At 46.8% G+C, this 19,716-nt stretch overlaps 2 protein-coding genes across 3 annotated transcripts in view; one reads left to right on the top strand and one right to left on the bottom strand.

Annotated features, from left to right (window-relative positions):
- Positions 1 to 9,058, top strand: part of LOC105182036 (lisH domain-containing protein C1711.05-like) — a 66,388-nt gene extending 57,330 nt beyond the window's left edge. Inside the window, exon 2 of the mRNA XM_011139170.3 lies at positions 8,549 to 9,058. Within this exon, the coding sequence (XP_011137472.2) occupies positions 8,549 to 9,044 (496 nt within the window). The 3' untranslated portion in view covers positions 9,045 to 9,058. The remainder of the gene's footprint in view (positions 1 to 8,548) is intronic.
- Positions 1 to 19,396, bottom strand: part of CCAP-R (Crustacean cardioactive peptide receptor) — a 78,201-nt gene extending 58,805 nt beyond the window's left edge. Inside the window, exons 1-2 of one of the 2 annotated variants that reach the window (XM_011139171.3) lie at positions 18,621 to 19,396; positions 7,391 to 8,254 (exon numbers count right to left, since the gene is read on the bottom strand). In XM_011139171.3, coding sequence (XP_011137473.1) covers positions 7,391 to 7,600 — 210 coding nt within the window. In that variant the 5' untranslated portion in view covers positions 7,601 to 8,254; positions 18,621 to 19,396. Of the gene's footprint in view, positions 1 to 7,390; positions 8,551 to 18,620 lie in introns of those variants that run through there. The other variant, XM_025303356.1, reaches the window with a different exon arrangement.
- Positions 19,397 to 19,716: the final 320 nt, after the last annotated feature.

Here is a 19,716-nt window from a genome sequence, read left to right on the forward strand (position 1 = left end):
CCGCTCGCCGCTTTTATATCGCTCGGGAGTATTTTTCTCCGCGAGCGCGTAATCGCGCTCGCCGAGGGCTGACTCTCGTCTCATACGCGAAGCATCGCTTTCTCCCGCGTTCGCGCGGCGAAACCGGCGAGCCGAGCCTTCGCAACGCTTCGCGCCGCACGATTAAATTGTATTCGCCGTTATTACATATTTTTACGTGCTCTCCCTTCCCCCCCCCCGTCTTGCACTTTTCGTTCACCATCGCCGTCGCCGTCACGGCGAGACGGCTGGCCGTCCGCGATCGCAAGGAAGAGTCATTATGATGGCTCGTAACGTCCAATCAGACTCGCGGCGGACGGCGGCTTTTACGAGCGCGAGTTACGTGCTTCTGAACGAGAAAACTTTCGCGATGTTTTATCCTCGGACGCGAGAGCGGAAAATCGCGGCGACCGCGGCGCGCGCGCGCAGAGCGAGCTTTTCCGTTACGCCAGCGCGAAGCATCATTGCGTTGCTCTTGCGGCTTCGTCGCGTCCGATATGTCGTTGATTTGAAAGGATACCGTCATAGTCCGTTGTCCATTAATCCATTAGTCCGCCGTCGTCGGGGGGAGACGCGGGGAAAATCACGTGCAACGGAGTTACACGCGCACGAGAGACCTTACGAACCCGTTGCCCTCAAGAATATCGAAAAATTCGCGCGCGCTCCCGCGATCGGATCAAGCGCGATTAATCAATCGGACAGTCAATTTCCGCGATTGATTTTAACTTCATTCCACGTATCCGGGAGACACGAATTCAAACTAGTGCCCTCAGGATCGATACCTCGAAAACCGTGGAATAATCCTCTCGTTGTGTTCGAGAGGCGCGTCGAACCCGGTCTTGGTCCCGTAAAACGCTTGGCTTTTTGATCCTCCTTTCTCTTGTAGGGAATTATTTAAATGAAAATCTTGACCTCGACTGCCCGGTAATAGGTACACCGCGTTTCTCCCTTGCCCTCGAGCAAGTGCCGCCTTCGGCACGATGTTAATCTGCAACTCGCTCGTGCAAAAGACTCGTCGGAAAGATTGAAGATCGAGGGCCGATCGATTCCTCAAAACTGCCAAGTCTTCGCCGACTCGCGCTAATTAACATTCCGCTTCCGCGCTTGGCGCGCTCGTCGCTCAAACTCGCGGAGCGCAATCAGTAGCAGATACAATAATAACAACAACGTTCGAGACACTTTGACGAGGGCCGTGTTCGGCGAGCCTTTGAGGCTACAAAACGCTCGCTCGTGACACCGACGAGGAGCCGTGCGCGTATTGTTCCGCAACGTGGTGCAGATGCGCCGAATAAGCTTAACCGACCTGCAGCCCTGTGTATATATATACAATGCAGCTTATACCGGCGGTAATGCAGTTAAATTCGTACACGTTCGCGAGAGAAACCGGATAGGCGTAAATTGAATGACCACCGAGATGGCGTTGCGAGAACATAGCCAGGTGCTATGGAATTGTTCTGGCGGCGCTTCCGACTGATCGATTTATGTCCAACAAGAATTGGATCCTCGCGCGCGCGCATATTGGCCGCTCTTAAATATCCCGACAGGATCTTCGTTTCAGACTGCAATTTTTTCCCCGCTAAAGATAAATCGAGTCTGGAGATTCATCGCGCAGATTCCGATGCCTCTCTCTCTTTCTTTCTCTCTCTCTCTCTCTCTCTCTCTCTCTCTCTCTCTCTCTCTCTCTCTCTCTCTCTCTCTCTCTCTCTTTCTCTCTCTCTCTCTGTCGCGACGCTCAATTCGCCAAAAATCATCGTCGACTTCACAAAGCAGTCTCGTGATCTCGCGAAAGTTTCGATCGGAGATTGTGCGCGGATAAGTTTCACGCGATCGATTATGATGCGATTGTTCCTGTCATTGCATTCATTACTCCGGCAATCGGCGGAGTTGATGTCGCGGGCAGTTCCGTAGGTACGAAATAATAAAAAGAACAGGAAAGAGGAAGACAGAAGAAAAATAGAAGAGAATCGTTTGCTCTGTCCCGGCCGTTGCGTGGCAGCTTAATTTTATCGGACGCCTGTTTCCAGCATCGCGTCAATGACCCCCTCTCTCCCTCTCTCTCTCTCTCTCTCTCTCTCTCTCTCTCTCTCTCTCTCTCTCTCTCTCTCTCTTTCTCTCTCTCTCGTTCTTTTTTCTCAGCTCTTTTTCTCTCGCCGTCTCGAGACGCATTCCTAGTAAAAATAAGCGAGTTCCTCCGACGTGGTTCTGCAATCGCGAGAGGCGAACACGAGAGGAGGAAACCTGCGTCTTCGTCGTCGTCGTCTTCTTCGTCGTCGTCGTCATCGTCGTCATCTTCGTCGTCGTCGTCGTCGTGGTTTTAATGCGCGATGCAACCGTCTAGACTTCAGGGTACGCGCGGCTGCTAAGAAAACGCGAGCAACGAGATACCAAGACGCGAGAAAGATCCTCCGGGCGAGGACCACCGTGATTATAGACAGAGTGGACAATTTTCAACAAGGAGAAACCATTATTGAAGAGAGAGAGAGAGAGAGAGAACTCTGAATCTCTCTCTCTCTCTCTCTCTCTCTCTCTCTTGTCTTTTATTATTAAAATTATTCTCACGAATGATCCTATCGAATTATTTGCAAAACATATCGCCCAAAACATACGCTAACGTATTTTATTGCTTATCCGAGTAAAATGCGGCGAAATTAATTATTTCGAACGAGCGAAATTCTGAGTGTACCAATTTCACATAACAACGCGTCCCACGTGTTTCGCAAATATGACGTTTAAATTAATAGATTATTAATATTAATTAATAATTAGCAATATGCGGCAATATATTACTCGGCGAGAGACCTGTCTGAAAATATTCCCGCTTTTAACCGGTCGCGAAAATATAATATTCTTATGAAAGCCCGCAAGTGTCCACGCGCGATTCGCGAACTGTGGTCGACCCGGAGTCAAATTGATTATAATTCTAAAGTCTGTTTGCACGTTTCTCTCTCTCTCTTTCTCTCTCTCTCTCTCTCTCTCTCTCTCTCTCTCTCTCTCTTTTAGCGGACTTGGACGATCCCCGAGAGCAATAGCGCGGATATAGAATAAGTTCTCTCAAATTGCGGCTGAAAGTCGAGCAGTGACTATCGACCGGTGCGTCGCAAGAGCGCGAGTTCTATGACTTTCCCCCGCATCTAAATTTATCGCATCGACGTTAGAGAGAAGGCGATCTGCGCACGATGATGACGGCGAGGCTGCGCGTAATAAGTTATCGTAGATTGGGGTTACTTTGATCCGCGACGCGCGATCGCTCCTGATGAGATTTATCGGCAATTTTGTGTACTGCTGCTGTCGGCTGCTGTTGCTCGAGAGCGACAACGCGCGTTGCGCTGCGAGCGGTCCTTCGTTGTAAATTGACGCGAGCTCGAGGCGAATTACGAATATAATTACAGGCGTCGTAAATTGAAGGACTTTATTCCGAGCTGCGTCGAATTTCATCGATATTTCGCGAGACGAAGCGCGTGCGACAATTTGCGGATAAACACGCTCGATTTCAAATGGTCGTCGCGCCGAGAAAAATATCATTCTGCCGCTGAGAAAAGCGAATACTCAGTTTACTCTTTCTCTTTCTCTCTCTCTCTCTCTCTCTCTCTCTCTCTCTCTCTCTCTCTCTTATTCAAGTAACGGTTATTCTCAACAAACATCTTCTTGATGATAGTCTTAAAATACACTCGTCGCAAGTTTTAGAGAAGCTCGTTATCGTCGATTCGAATGAAAAATTTGTCCTCTCTTTTCGACAACATCATAACTTGTACTCTATATAGGAAACAAGCCGAATTTATGTTCTAATTCAATATTTTTGATTAAAGTATTAAATTTACTAAGCTTCAGAGTGTATTTCGAATAAATTTGCTGCTTGAGACAGCTCATGATAAATTTGCAAATGTATAAACTCATGAAACACTTGAAACAAGCAACATTCACCTTTAATACACCCGAATACAAAAATTAATAGGGCTCTGGTTAGGGCCTGATTATTTTTCCCTAATATTAATCGGGCCCTAGTAGGGATAGAGAGACAAGGACCCTACGAGATGTGTAACAAATGATTTAACGGGTTCTTATAAGATAATATTATAAGGGCTTTATAAGGCAGTATCAACAGGATCTTATAAGGCAATATTAACAGGACCTAGAAATGTGCGAATCAAGAATTTTTATGTCGAATCGAATCGAATCTCATTTTTTAAATTCGAATTCGAATCGAATCGCATCTATGAAATTTCATTCGAATTCGAATCGAATCGAATGAAATCGAATCGAATCATTAAAAAATTCATCATGATTATTAAACATGCAAATAATGATGGAAGATTTTAATATGAAAGGGAATATTGATATTGTAATATCATCTGAAAGTAAAATATATATTTAAATAACTAAAGTAATATATAATTAAGTTATTAATTATAAGTTAAATTAATTACAAGTTAAAGGTGCATATAGGCCCAGATGGGCCGTTTTGTAACTGATGCGCGTAAACGTGCGAAATGTACGAGGGTAGTGTCAAAAGTACCTGACCTGACATATAGATAGCGGTTGTGGTTTGAAAAGAATGACTATGGTAGAAAGTACCAAGCTTATAAAGCTTAAGTTTAAAGTTTGACGACGCTACGTTGTTTAGTATTTGTTTGGCAGCCGTCAATAGTGAACGCTCTCGGTGAATTCGTAAACATGGAAAAAATTGGTCATGGTTATGTGATACAATACTTTCATTTAAAGGCCTCAGTCCAACCAATATCAAAGCGGAGCTAGATTCTACTCGGGGCGAGCCTGCTCCTTCGTTTACAACAGTAAAATATTGGGTGGCAGAGTTTAAACGAGGCCGACGTACGAGCTGCCAAGACGAACATCGCAGTAGTCGACCGAATGAGGTGACCACGCCAGAAATGGTGAAGAAAATCCACAAAATGTTATTGGATGACCGTCGACTGAAAGTGCGCGAGTTAGCAGACATGGTAGGCATTTCAAAAAGTGCCGTACATCGCATATTAACTGAAAATTTGGACATGAGAAAGCTGTGCGCAAGATGGGTGCAGCGATTGGAGCAAAAACAGCGTCGTGTGGATGTTTCAATCGAGTGTTTGGCGAAGTTTCGCAGCAATAAAACCGAGTTTTTGCGTCGATTCATAACCATGGATGAAACATGGGTCCATCACTTCACACCTGAGACGAAGGAATTTTGAGGAGCCCGACGATTCCCACTATAAACAGGGTATCGAAGCTATTGAACATCGCTGGGAAAAGTGTATTGAGCTAAAAGGAGACTATGTAGAGAAATAAAGATATTTTTTCCCAAATTTTTTGTGTTTTCTTTGGTAGGTCAGGTACTTCTGGAACTATCCTCGTATTTGATTCCTATTCGAATTATTCGGATTCGGATTCGAATAGTTCGCACATCTCTAGGGCCTTATAAAGAAATATTTTTATTATTGTTTGAGTAAAAATATTCGTTCTTTTCATTCCAAGAAATTTAGAGTGCAATTTCTTTATTTCTTTATAACCTTGTTAGTATAGATGTTAGTACAGTATGCAAGAATTTTTTATTTTAAAAACAGCATACTTTACGATAAAATGTAATATTCTTTACAGATAAAAATTTTGCTATTGTTTTTATTAAAGTTTCCTGTATTTCAAAACGAAGGCGATATTAGAGAAATCCTTGGAAGAGACTAATAAATATGGCAACGAATAAAATTAATAAAATTTGTTTTTAATTGAAAGCAGTATAATTAAAAAATCTTTAAAAGAATCAGATGGAGCGTACCTACTGAAACAATACTAAACTATGACAATTTTATTACACGCTTCAGATGTTATTAATTTTCTAGAATAAAACTTGATTTTATATATCTAAAGCGTCCTCTCTTAAAAGATCCTTCTAAGGCCCTTCTCAGCTTTCCCTATCAAAGCCTTCTGTAAAATCTAAGCATCCCCTGAAAGACCCATCTCGAGGCCTGATGTGATAATAATGAGGCATCCCTTTTTAGGGCATCTTACTTTCAACCTTATCGGGGCCTTACGAGGATGGCCCTAATCATTTTTTGCTCGGGCAGCACGTATTTTTCGCGCGCTTGCGCACGACACCAATTTAATTTTATCCGTGCACTTGAATTAATTCGCAATTCGCAAAAGAATGCAGGGGGAGAACCCATGTATTTATAAAGCAATTTCTGCTAACATCGCCGAAAGAAAGAAAGGTTAAATGTTGGATTTCCCGCAGGAGGTGGGCGTGTACAGCAATTCGATATATTCATCATTGTTGTTACTGCCGCTCCCTCGGCTGCTTCTCCTCCCTCCGAGAAATACAAACGGCCGTGGATTGCGTAAGATTTGAATATCGCGGCGGTATGTCGCGTTATCGTCCGTGCACGCGCGGTTTCGCCCGATAATAAAAACGACACACTCTCCGATATTCTAAGCGCGAGCGCGGAACGTACGCTCGCGGATAGTTTTATCCAGGAAGCCTTCCAACGGAGGAAGGAAGAAGGGAAAAAGGAAACGGGACCGTTCGCGCGCGATCGCGCTGCGAGGACGCTCGAGAGAGAGAGAGAGAGAGAGAAATGAAAAGCCGCTCTAACGCGTTATCAGGATTTTCCATTACGCTTCTCTAAAAAGCGCCGTAAGTAAAGTCTTATCGCAACCCTTCCGCGCGCGCGAACGCGACCTCCCCCCGCGAGATCTTTCGCGCGGCGTGCGAGAGTCTTTAGCCGAATGCGGCTAAACAACGGGAAGTAGACGCAATGTGACGTCCGCAGAATTCAATTTGGACAGGTAGACTATCGCCCGGATTATCTCAGCATCGTTTGCTCGTTCGAGTTTTAAAGCGGGGAGACACTTTCCAGCGGAATAACGTCGCGCCATTTGGACGCGCCTGGCTCTGAGGACGATATCGTACCGCGAGATGAAAACCCAACGATCTCGCGAATACGCCCGATCGTGCTTTATTGTGTGTCGCCGTTCTTTCAAGCGCTCCTGCCTTGAACGGTTTGAACCGCTCTCGGTGCTCGGAGCTTTTATTACGTTTCGCAGTTGTTTGCGTCGGTTTTAATAACCGACGTGCATTAAGTCCGTTAAAACATGTATCGCCAGCGAGCTGTTGTCCGAGCTTTTGCCGCAGTGAAACGGCAATGTTTGCGGTTTATGCAGCTTTGTTGCCCCGGCGAATGTTGCCGCGTGGAATTTTTTCCACACAAATCGCGCGCGCAGAAACTCGAATGCCGCGGTGTATTGCGTTGAGTATAGTGCTCTCGAATTGTGTCTCAAATCAATGAAAATTGCAAAATTTACCCGTGTATCGAGTAAACGATAGCCCGGCAAGCAAATCGTCCGTTGAAGCGGAACGCAGCCAAAGCTGCTGACCTGCGGGACTCACCTCGTAGAAGTAGAACGAGTCGATCTCCTCGGTCGCGTTAGTGTCCAGCAGCGTGACGTTGATGTAATCTGGCAAGGGGTAGAGCTCGTCGGTGAGGTTCCTCGTGCCGGCATCGCGCTCCGAGTCGACGAGGAGGAACGTGCGGTTGCGATCGTCGCTCGTCCGCGACTGGTCCGCGTCGATGCCGAACATGTTCGTTCCGAGCGACATCCGCGATAGCAATTAGCCGCTCAGCTTCTCGCTCCGCGAGCTCCCCACGGGAGACTCATGACCCCCACAACGACGAGCGCCGACTTCATGTCCGTGGGGGCGCGAGAATCCTCTTCTTCCGGGACTACTTCCGGGAACGGCTTCGATTTCGGCTGGACTTGGCTCGATTCGGCTTTTCCCTCTTCTTCTTCTTCTCTCAACGTTTCATCCCGACGACGACGAAGCAACGTGTGAGAAGCCCCGGCTTCTTCGGCAACGATGAAAGCTGCTTTTCGCTCGTCCGTCACTCGCTCGGCGCACTAGGAGCAACCGGAGAACGCAGGCCGTACGTGTCCGGAAGCAGAGAGAGGAATATACGCGCGCAGCCGCGCGGGTTCCGCCATTGCGACCTCACGGGAAATTCAGGGCATTACTTCTCACTTGTTTACAGTTACGTTCACTGCACGTTCGCGCTTCACAGTGCGGAAAATGGGCGACCCTCGCGCGCACGACAGACACGTCAAGTTTCGTTTCACCGGGAGAGATTATAGTAAGGTCAACGAGAAGAGCTGGGGAACCTGGCGATTCCGCGATCCAGCGATTTCCGGCTACAGCGCGAATGACATATCCTCCCCTTCGTCCGAGGAATAATCGTTACGGGCATCTAAGCTGAAACTTGAGCACAACGTGAAGATTAACACGTTCGCGACAATCAATAAATCCATTGGTTCACTCTAAAGGACGCACAATTTATTTTTTAATATATTGCTTCTTTGCGTTTGTTTTATAACAAAAGGCTTTGCTTTTATCTTATTCAATGAATTTTTAGCCATTTTACTGATTTTTGAAGGCGCACCACCGGTGGGTCATTTTCCCTTATAGCCGCGTGACCCATCGGTGGGCAATAACACCGTACAATTACATTTTTTGCAGGTAATTGAGATTTAATGCCCTGAAAATGAATTCCAGAACACAGGAAATATTGGCATTGGTCGCATCCCAAAGAATAGCGTCACCAGAGGAACCGGTTGCATCCACTTCCACTCTGCAAGATCGATCAACATCACCTCAGGAATCACCAATTGCTCAACAATCACCACTAATTGAGACACCATCACCCATGAAGGACACACCATCTAATCAGCAACCACCATCAATTCACACTTTATCATCCTCGCAGAAATCACCATCTTTTAAGCAGTCAGCAGTCATATCAGCCCAACAGTCGCCACCATCCCGAAGAAAACAAAGGAAGATATACTTTTCTAGTTCAGAATCTGAACCATTTGAAGATTCTGAAGATTCCTATAAGCCAAGTGAATCTGAAAGTGACACATCTTCTACAGAAGATGGAGACGAACCTTCGTTGAAGGAAGATGGCACCTGCGGAACAGTAAATATTGACAAGTGGGGACCTTGCACCGATTCAATTTTCAGTTTTCTGGACAAGGTGGGCTGCAAATAACGTGAATTTATCTGAACCCGTTGATATCTACAAACAATTTTTAACTGATGATATTTTAGATGTCATAGTACTTGAAACTAACAGGTATGCATCTCAGCTCATTCAGGCAAAACCACTTCGCCCCCGCTCTTTAATGCACAACTGGGTAGGCACAAACAGAAAAGAAATAAAACAATTTCTGGCTATTCTACTGATCATGGGCATCAATAACCTACCAAAAACGCGTCTCTATTGGTCTTCTAGTGAGATGTACAGTAATGACCGTATAAAAAAAGTAATGACCCCTAACAGACTTGACATGTTATTGAGATGCTTGCATTTTTCTGATAACAACGATCCTGAAGCCAATAATGATAGACTCTCAAAAATAAAACACACCTTGGAACTATTATGTCACCAATTTCAAGAAACACTTGTTTCAGAAGTGTACAAAGAAATTGTAATTGATGAGACGATGGTACCTTGGAGGGGCAGACTAGTCTTTAGACAATATCTTCCTGCTAAGTCACATAAGTATGGTGTAAAGATTTATAAGATATGCACATCTGAAGTATATACATATGACCTGAGAGTCTATGCAGGAAGAAACGATCCTACTGGAACTGCAGGAACAAATTCAACTGGGCATACATATAATATATGCATGGAATTACTAAGAGGACTCACACACACTGTGGTAGGACACTCTATTGATAATTTTTACACAAGTGTTAAACTATGTAAAGATCTGAAATGAACTCTGAAACGTATGTTTGTGAGACTTTGCGAAGTAATAGGAAGGGAAGTCCTAAAGATGTGTGCAAAAAGAAATTGAAGAAAGGAGAAGTATATGGTAAACAAAATGAAGAAGGAATTAGAGTGATGAAACGGCTAGATAAACGCTCAGTGCTAATGATTAGCTCTGTTCCAGACCATACTGATCTACTAGTGCCAAGTGGGACAAAAAGTCGCAAGGGAGAAGACGTAGTAAAACCTCCTGCCATTATTGCATATAACAAAGCTAAGAAAGGAATTGACGTGTCTGATCAAATGTTTTCATACCACACAAGTCTGAGAAAAAGCCTCACATGGTATAAAAAGGTTATTTTTGAAGTGATGCTAGGGACATGTATTGTCAAAGTATGGGTAATTTACAACAGCTTCGGTAACAACAGAAATAGGATGGATATGCTCAAATTTCGAGAAAATGTAATAAATGAGTTGTTGAAGGTAGAAAATGAGAATACAGATGTGGTCAATGAAGCTAGAGAAAATGGAGCTGCCGATGAAAACGTGGAATGGACAAGGAAGAGAAAACGCAGCAGGAGCAGTCATAGCATAGGAAAGTATGAAGGTTCAGCAAGAAGCAGTAGGAAGAAATGCACTGAGTGTTATAGAAGAATTCAGAAAGAACGAGGTAGCAAAGAAGCCAGGGTCGGGCATCAAAAGTTGTTACATTTTGTGAAGACTGTGAAGGAGAGCCTACAATGCGCATTGCTTGTTTTAAAAAATTTCATGAATAGTTCTGCTATGCTTGGTTACAAAATTTTGTATTAATCTTGTATTTTGATAATAATTTGTATCATTTGTACTTTTCTATATATCTATCTTTGTTTGAGCAAGTTGACAGTGTCCGTGTTCAGCTTCCCTTGAATAAACATGTTATTTTGCTATAATTGTCTGATCGACAAACCATGTTGCTAATACATAGATACATTTCTCATGTAGCCGTAGTTATGATATATAGAGCCCCCGATACACACAAAGACTTTCAGAAGCAGTGCAGTGCTTCGTAGTGTGTGACCCACCGGTGGACACGCACGTCTATTAATATAACCAGTGTGACCCACCAATGACCAGGGTTACGATGTCGCGAACGTGTTAAAGACTCTCGCGCGTGAATGCGGCGAACAAATGAAGCGGAATCCGTCGCAACGGCTGCGATAAATCGCGGCGTAAGGTCCAAATGCGCGTTCTTACTTCAGCCGCTCACGATAACGTTTGAAAGTCAGCGCGATCTCGAGACGCAGGAGCCGTTCTGTCTGAGTATAGCGAGGTCTTAATTACGGGCTGGCGCGAAAACCGGCGGCGGCGTCGAACGGCCAAGACGAATTCTAATTGCGCCGATCGTATCGCCAAGCTCGGCGGCCAAGAAAAATAGAAAAATAGAGGACTCGCGCGCCCCGTTGTCCTCCGGGATTTCCTCCGCTTTCGTCGTTTTCCGCCACTCCGCGAAGAGCAGCAGCCGCCAGCGGGACGAGAATTATGGCTCCGGCTTTTCACTTTTCGTTCCGGCTCGCCGACCACCGCTTCGCAGCACGGAGGAGCCGCACGGCGTCGCTCAGCCACCGTCGCGAGATTACCGCGAGTTCACGAGCGAGCAAACGTTGGCCTGTTTCGGCGTCCGGAAGATCTCTTGAGTCGACCGGATGATACATCTCGATCGCGTCGGCATGAGGTGTCTCGCGTATTAGTAGCAACTTTTTGCTACAACAAAGATTGTCGGCTGACAATCGGGTAAGCAGACGAGCTTTGTGCCGTTGGCGGTCCGTTAAGTGCTGTTTTGCGTCGTCCGGCATCGCTTTGACAGTTGAAACGTAAGAAAAGGATCGATTTTTTGCCTGTTTTTCGGTCCTCGATTTTGAAATCAGATTTTATGCCAAAAGATAATTCATGATGAGACATTAATTACAGAAAAGTTTTACATTGAGCATACGATCGGTTTCAAAGTTGTAGAAGGTCAAAGTGGTCACTACCTACCTACCTACTAAGAAAGGATGACACTAATAACGCTTTATCGCACGAATTTTTGCAAAATTCGGCATCTATGGGTTCTTTGAGTTGCTGATTATGAATTTGATGTCAGATTTCAAAAATTCAAGATGGCAGGTGCAACATGGCGGACACACATAGTGAAACAATCATTTACTTTTATTGGAATTGTTATGTTGTGGTTTTTTCGGCTAGCTGATTGCGAATTTTCGAAGTTAGATTTTCGAAAGTAATTTTTTCAACGACAATTTTTGAGTGGAGAAAGCATTTTTTTCATTGTTTTTTCATAGAAAAAATATCAAATTCAAACTGATACGTTACATGACGCATAAAGGATAACGTGACAGTTTTATTTGTTATATTTAGAAGCTTTTTCATTGCAGTTTCCGTGAGTCTTTATAATTACATATCGTTATATCCAATAATATAAAAGTTATCTAAAAACTTAGTTCTGAAGTTATCGGCTTTAAAGTATACCACATAAAGTATACAACATAACAGTTCTAATAAAAGCAAATAATTGTTTCACTATTTGTGTCCGCTATATTACATCCGCCATCTTGAAATTTTTAAATCTGACATCGAAATCGTAAGCAATTCAAAGAATCCATAGATGCTGAATTTCGCAAAAATTCGTGCGATAAAACGTTACTAATGTCAAACTTCCTTAGCAGGTAGTGACCACTTTGACCCTCTATATTTCTGAAACCAATCGTATGCTCAATGTAAAACTTTTTGCAGAATTTTTTTGCGATTAACCTTCTAAGTCCGTGAGATGACTATAGTCATCGCTACTCCTCAGAAAGCCGTGCGATGCTTTAAGGCATCGCGAAGTTATTGTGATTGAGCAGCCGTGTGGAAACGATCCAGGGACTTCCGTTGCGTAGTTCTTTAGTTATATTTTTTTTACTTGACTGTGCACATAAAATTTAAATGCCCTCGTTATAATTCCGTCCGGGTGTATTTACAGTCGGGTATTTAAATGAGTATTTAAAAGATTAATATCTTATCATGAACTATCATTTTGCATAAAATTGAATTTAAAAATCGGGGACTTTTTGCGGACTCTTTGTCTTGCTTGTCAGCCCTGAAATTTCGTTATCGCGCGAGCGAGTTACGAGCGAGTCGATCCGACTCTGTCCGACCGGAGTCGAGCGGACGACTCCGGTTCCGCTCGACGACGACGCGACCCACGGCCACGATGTTACCCCGTTTTCGGCAAGCGAGAAACAGCCGCTGCGTCGCGAGAAAGTGTCAAACTTGAAATTAGTCAGCGGCAAAAGAAATTCGATTAAAGTTTACGTCGCGGAAATTCGCGGGCGATCGTGCGGACGCAACTCCGTTCCCTCGCGCGAAACGCTGAATTTTCCCGCCGTTTTTTTCCCCCGAGGTTCTCGCGGGCGGGCAGGGGGGAAGGGAGATTGGGCTCCTCGGTGAAATTAATCGGACGAGTCGAAATCACGGGATCTGAACGCGGGCGAGCCTTGGCGCTCGGCCTGAAAGATCGGACGGCAATGTTTCCGGAGGGGTCGCCGACGACACCTGCTGAAAGTCGATATGTCGTCCGTTTGATTAAGTGGCCGAGTTTGTCCGACAAGCTGTTCCGTTTCGGCTACGAGAAAACTGTCGGACGGCACGGCGCGTGGTTGGCCGCGCCTAATTAATCACGAGGCCGCGCGCGACGTCTCTGTTTTACGTCCCGCGAGTGGGCCGCCCCGAAGGAGATTCGTTTATTTCCGTTTGCCGTTTGTTTCGATTATCCTCTAGCATCAAGCTACACGGCTCCGCCGAAAGTGCGATAGCCGCTCCCGGCCGTCGTATTTCCGACAAGAATTAATACGCGCGTCCGCATTGTTCCGGAAATAGTTTCAAGTGGAATCATGAAACGTCAAACACCGCGCTTCAATGTACGCCGCGCGCAGCTGTATTCTGCCTTGTTTTTTTTGTTTTCAACGAACGTTTTCGCACGAAATAGCTCACACAGTATCACCTCACGCGTTTCACGACCAAATATATTGCGTTTTACATGGGTTATCGCAACAACGGGCGGCCGCGTGTCTGTGCGTGTATGTTATCAGCGGCTTGTTCAAGGTTCAGGAGTAACTAGTCTTGCAACAAATTGTAAATCAATCGTGATAATTTATTGCGCTGTCATTGCGCGCATCAACACACAATGGCCGTCACACGCCACACGCAGGGTTCTGCGGATTTTCAAGATGTAATATCGAGAATCGTCGCTCTCGCCGGCCGAGCTTTTCCGAATGAAGGAGGAGTCATTTGCCCGTGACGCGGCTCACTACTTTAATTAATCTTCTCGGGGGCTGAAAATAATTTCTCGACCGGCCTCCCCATCGACTTCCTTTCTCTCTCTCTCTCTCTCTCTCTCTCTCTCTCCCTCCCCCCTCCCTTCCTCCCTTCCGCTCGCTCTTTCTTTCCATCACGTCGGTCTTTAACCGGAGGAGTCGCGCGCTTCTGAATGCGTGTGCGTGTGCGTGTGCGTGCGCGCACGCCCCACGGAAATAGAAGTTATTATTATTCCTTGGCACGAATATCTGCCGCTAATATGACTTTTATGCGCCTTAATAATTTGTGAGGACGCGTGGTACGATCGGAAGAACGCTCGCCGGTATATAGCCGAGATGCAGAAAGAGAGAAAAGGAGAGAATGAGCGAGTGAGTCAGAGCGAGCGAGAGAGAGAGAGAGAGAGAGAGAGAGGGAGGGAGGAAGGAGGAAGACGACAAGACGACGAGAAGCTTTTGTCGGCTCTCAAGTGAATCGAAACGGAAAACGCGTGTCGGAATGGGAATTCGTGAACCGACGGCACATATTCTGCCAGAACGAGCCAGCCGAAGAATAAATCTGCACACGCGCGTACGCTGGAAATTGCTGCCGAAGTCGCACATCGTCACCGAGCGCCCACGGTTGCAGCTAAATGCAACCAGCCCTTCCCCCCACCCCCCTCCTCCTCCTCCTCTCTCCGCGTCCATTGTTACGCTCCCCGCTCATAACTCGTGCGTAACGCTCATGCGATAACAGTAAACTCAAGCGAGCCGGTCACCGGATAGAAGCGGAACGCGGTTCACTCGAGAAAGGTGCGCGACGTCTCTCCACCGATATTCCCCGATTCCGTTGCCGGTGAGACGAGTTCGCTTCGAACAAACCGTCGCGTTTTCGCCGTTACGCGCGAACAATCCCGGGGATGGATTCTCGGGTATTTACAGTGGCGGTGGCGGTGGCGGCGGCAGTGGCGGCGAAGTCTTGGCTCCCTCGTATCGGAGATCGCGGTGGCTCCGCTTCCCACATTCTCTTCTCTTCCACGTGCGTGCTGAGAAGTGACATTAGCATGCAATCGTCCGGCGATTAGGTTATGATCGTTACGTTCGACGAGACACGTCAAGCCAATTTTGTCAAGGCATTTTGTCAAAGATTACTCCGTCCACCCACGTTTAATGTCAGCCCCGCGTAGGCGATAATAGCGAGATGACACGCCGACTTTTGGCACGCCGTGTCCGGCGCGGCGCTTCGACGCGAGAGCACCGTGGACGATGTTGCGTCACTGCGAGAGAAAAAAACGAGAGAAAGAGAGAAAAGTGACAAACAAAATTCCTTACGACGCGTCTTGCCCCGTGAAATTGCCCATTTCCAACAATCGCCGGCGTTTCAGATTCCTCACGCCTCATATCGGACATCTTCCGCGTCAACTTAATCTTCCGCGGAATTTCCCCCACCGTCGCCGTCTTTTGCATGAAAAATCTACGCGCGAATAATTGCATTCTAGGCTGCAATCAGCAGCTACGCGCGACTCTCGGCGCGCCGTCGTTACGTAAATCCCCGTACGCTGTCTCTCCTGGAAAAAATCACGAGCTCGTTGTTTGAAAGAAAAACAGAGAAAAGAATGTAACTTGGCAGAACTCGGCGCAACTCATTCACCGGGTAAATCGACGTCGATCGTCGCGCCTGCGGAACGCTTGCGGTAAGCTGAGCGGGTCCTTCTCGAGACGCGGCGCGCTCGAGAAAAATGGCGGACTCGCGACTAACGAGACGCGAGATTAACACTCGACGGCATTAATATATCGATTCTCGTCGACGCATCTGCCGACAAGACACGGGGTTAGCGTCCGCCGACGACGAGTCGATTCGCGTATTCGCGCCTCGTGCGGCCGCGAGGATCGATTCGCGTGCAACAGGATTAGCAGTTCATGCCGCGGGATTACCGGCACTCCACGAGGCTCCCGTCGGCGGTAACTTGCGCGCGCGGCTCCGCCTCGCGAAAAAGCGAAAGCACATGGAGGAAGGAACGGAGACGGCAGAGAGATATTTCTTTCGCGCAGAGAAGTGATTCTTATTTTTCAGCGGGATCGTCCGCTCGAGCGCGGCGGTGTTTCAGTCAGGAAAAAGAATGGAAATCCCGTGACGCGCCGCGCCGCGTATGCACCTGGACTGCGCCTGATACTGACATTTTTTAAATTTTCGAGAGACAATCGTAGAACATCCCTCGCAGAATCCACGGCCAATATTTTTCGCGGGCTTCGTTGAGACGGTCGCTGTATCCCGCTGCGTCGGAGTTATCGACATGTCGATTTATTTCGATTTATTTATTTATACACGGAAGCGCGATTTAGCAGCCCCGCGATGTAGTAACATATATATGAGTGCTGCGCGTCTCGTTTAGAGAGACGTCACCAAATCGACGAGAAAACAAATATTAACTTTCTCGGAAAAACGGGCCAATGTTTCCTCGTGTTACTCTTTCGAATATTAACGAAACAAAATAATTCGAGAAATAATTCGAGAAATTCGAGAAATTCGGGAACCTTGAGAAGAGTTAGTCCTTGCAGGGAGAAATTGTGTGAAATATAATACATCGCGTTCTTCCTCGATTAGGCAAAATAAAAGAAACGGATATCGGGTGATAAAGGAGCCTCCCGCTTTTTGCATTCTATCTTCTCTAGAGTGCCACCGATAGCATAATAGTGACACAACAACAGACTTCATCGTGTTACAGCTTTTAGCCGGACGATCTATTAGCGAGAAGTGGAAATTTCGGCCAAGCTTCTTTGAGATATCGGATATCGAAACGTAGCTTACGCCCGTTACACGCGCGTTGGCCTCTTCTATTTGCCGTAAGTAAAGGATGTTACGAGGTGTTACGAGCTGCTGATTCTAAAAAGATAATACCGCCGATGGATGGCTCCTCTTTGATCTTTCCCGTGTCGGTCGAGACATGGCGTATAACTTATAATACGCTGAACCTACACGCGCTCAAAGAAGAACACGATATCGATGCTGAGGACTAATTGCGCAACGCAGCCGTTAGTCGGAGCGATTTAAGTGAGATTATTATTGCATCGCGCGAAGACCCCTGCAAAACGCAGCGCAATCGCGTTTTACAAGAGAGAGAGAGAGAGAGAGAGAGCTTTCGCGTCTCTTTTCCTTCCTTCCTTTTTAATTTCACTCCTTCGTTGCGTTTCAATTTCCGTGTTTTTCGGTAAGATCTCGGGGAAGGCTATAAATTCGAGGAGGAAAGGGAGGGCGGGAGAGAGAGAGGGAGAGAGAGGGAGAGAGAGAGAGAGAGAGAGAGAGAGAGAGAGAGAGAGAGAGAGAGAGAGAGAGAGAGAGAGAGAGAGAGAGAGATAGACTGAGAAGGAACCGTTGCCGCTGTCGAGGAAAAATAAGAAAGTATTTCTATGAATAAACATAAAAGAATACAGAGAAATAAAAGGAAAGCATTTGTGTATTCGCGTTTTCATTCTATTGTCGAGGAAGAGAAAGAGAGAGAATGCGATTGTACGTGAAATTATCGTACAGACACAAGAGCATAGGCACAAAGGGGAAATACCGGTATACACGAATATCTGTTTTGTTCGGGAAAATAAACGCCAACAGAGAAAACTTGGGCACCACACAGACTTTAAAATCAAATTGTTCGCCATGGATTATTCGTCTTTTGTTTTGAATCTGGATTTACGATCGGCTTCCAAATGCCTCGAGATTTATCATCGATGTTCTGAGACCGATGATAAATTCAGATTAAAAGCAAAATAGGAACAAAACATACATACATATTTTCTCTCTCTCTCTCTCTCTCTCTCTCTCTCTCTCTATCTCTCACTCTCTCCCACTCTCTCTCTTTCTCTCTCGCTCGATGTCGTGTGCGGTTCCCGCGAATTTAATCGTGGCCATTGAATCGCGCATGTAAAATAACTCCTGGCAATTAATCAATTCCCGGTTTCTAGAATTTCTTTCAGATAAATGTGACGCAAAAAACCTCTCAGACATTAATAATCCATCGTTTTACGCAAAATCCGAGAGAAAGCGCAAAGCCCTCGCGGAGCAAAAGGCAAAGTGAACTAATGAAAAGCGAATTGAAAATTGCAAGTAATTAATCTCTCGGTCTCACTCTCTCTCTCTCTCTCTCTCTCTGTCTCTTTCTCTCGTCACTTCGAATACGCTGATGCATATTAATCTAATAATCTCTATCAGAGATCACCATCGCCGATGCGAACGACCGCGACGTATTAATTAATCACTCGGATTACAAGCTACCGCGATACGAGACAACGAGGCAAGACGAACGTGCGCTATTTTTGAGGTCCAGCCGCGGCTAATGAGTTCACGAGCGAATGAGTTAGAGTTTCTCTCGGGCGAGACAATTGAACATTACGCTCGAAGCAGTCGCGACAATAGCATTACACCTCGCCGTCACTGACGGCTTAATGCGCTTATTTTACTCGTTACACCCGGAGAATCGTGTTAGAAGGGCGTCCGCCGGCACGGGCGTTCGCTCGTGGACGAACGCGCACGAGGTGGTGGTGCAAGCCTTACGTGAAGCGACGGTGCCGAGGAATGTGATCTTTCTTTCTATCTCCCCCTCGCTCCCCCCTATCTCTCTCTCCCATGGGCATTAACACCCTCCCGATCCATCGCATTCCGCAACAGGTTACACTCGCCACCCTCCAAGTAGCGGGTCTATTTAAAAGCGAGAGACGTCCACATGGGGATCATCGGTGCTTTCGCGTGCGGCCTCCTCCGAGCGCGATTTCACGGCCGAATTCACCACGTCCGCGTCGCCGAGAGCGCGGGCCAGACGCGTTTACCCTCGAACACCACCGCGAGAACACTGTCCGTCGACGGAGCGAAGCGCGGATCGCGAAGCGACTGACCGGCCGATCGACGCGATCGAGAGTCCGCTTTTGCAATGAGCGACATCGACGAACACGTAGTCATCCCCCCCGTCGGCGATGAGGCCGGATCGCGAGGCCACTGGGCTGTGTCCCGGTGGTTCCTCCTGAAAATCGCCAATTCCGTCCTTCTCTGTGACGTTTCGACGATAGGCCGGCCTACCCGGCGGCGCGTCTCATGTTTTTATATCTCGCGTCTCGCTCGTCCTCCCTTCGCCCTCGAATTCTCATTTCACGCCGTCGACGGACGCTACGTGACACCGGGGCTGTGAAGATTGCGGACTGACGCTCGGGGGACCGGAGAAAGAAAGAAAGAGAGAGAGAGAGAGGGGGAGAGGGCGGAAGAGAGTGCACGGCGCAGCAGGAGGGTTCGACGGGTAGTAGATGCGAGCGGAAACACACACCCGCTCGTACGACGCGCGGAACGCGACTGAAGCCGCGTCGGAGTCCACGAAGGAATCGCCGGCACGACGCGAAGCGAAGCGACGCGACGCGCCGCGCTGCGGCGCGGCGCAGCACTCGCACGCGTCTACGTTCGCACGCACGTGTCAAAGGATTCGCGAATTTGAAGGTCATTACACAATGCCAGGCAACAGGCAATAGGAACAGGGAATAGAAATAAGAAATAAGAAATTATCGGCGCCGATGCACAATGATGCTATGGCGATAAAAACCATCCAATCAGAACGTCCGAATCATGTCGGCTGCTTCGTAGTATTCATAGTTGGGTTGCGTTCCGA

Source organism: Harpegnathos saltator, unplaced genomic scaffold (assembly GCF_003227715.2).
Source record: "Harpegnathos saltator strain DR-91 unplaced genomic scaffold, Hsal_v8.6 scaffold54, whole genome shotgun sequence".
Lineage (NCBI taxonomy): Eukaryota > Metazoa > Arthropoda > Insecta > Hymenoptera > Formicidae > Harpegnathos > Harpegnathos saltator.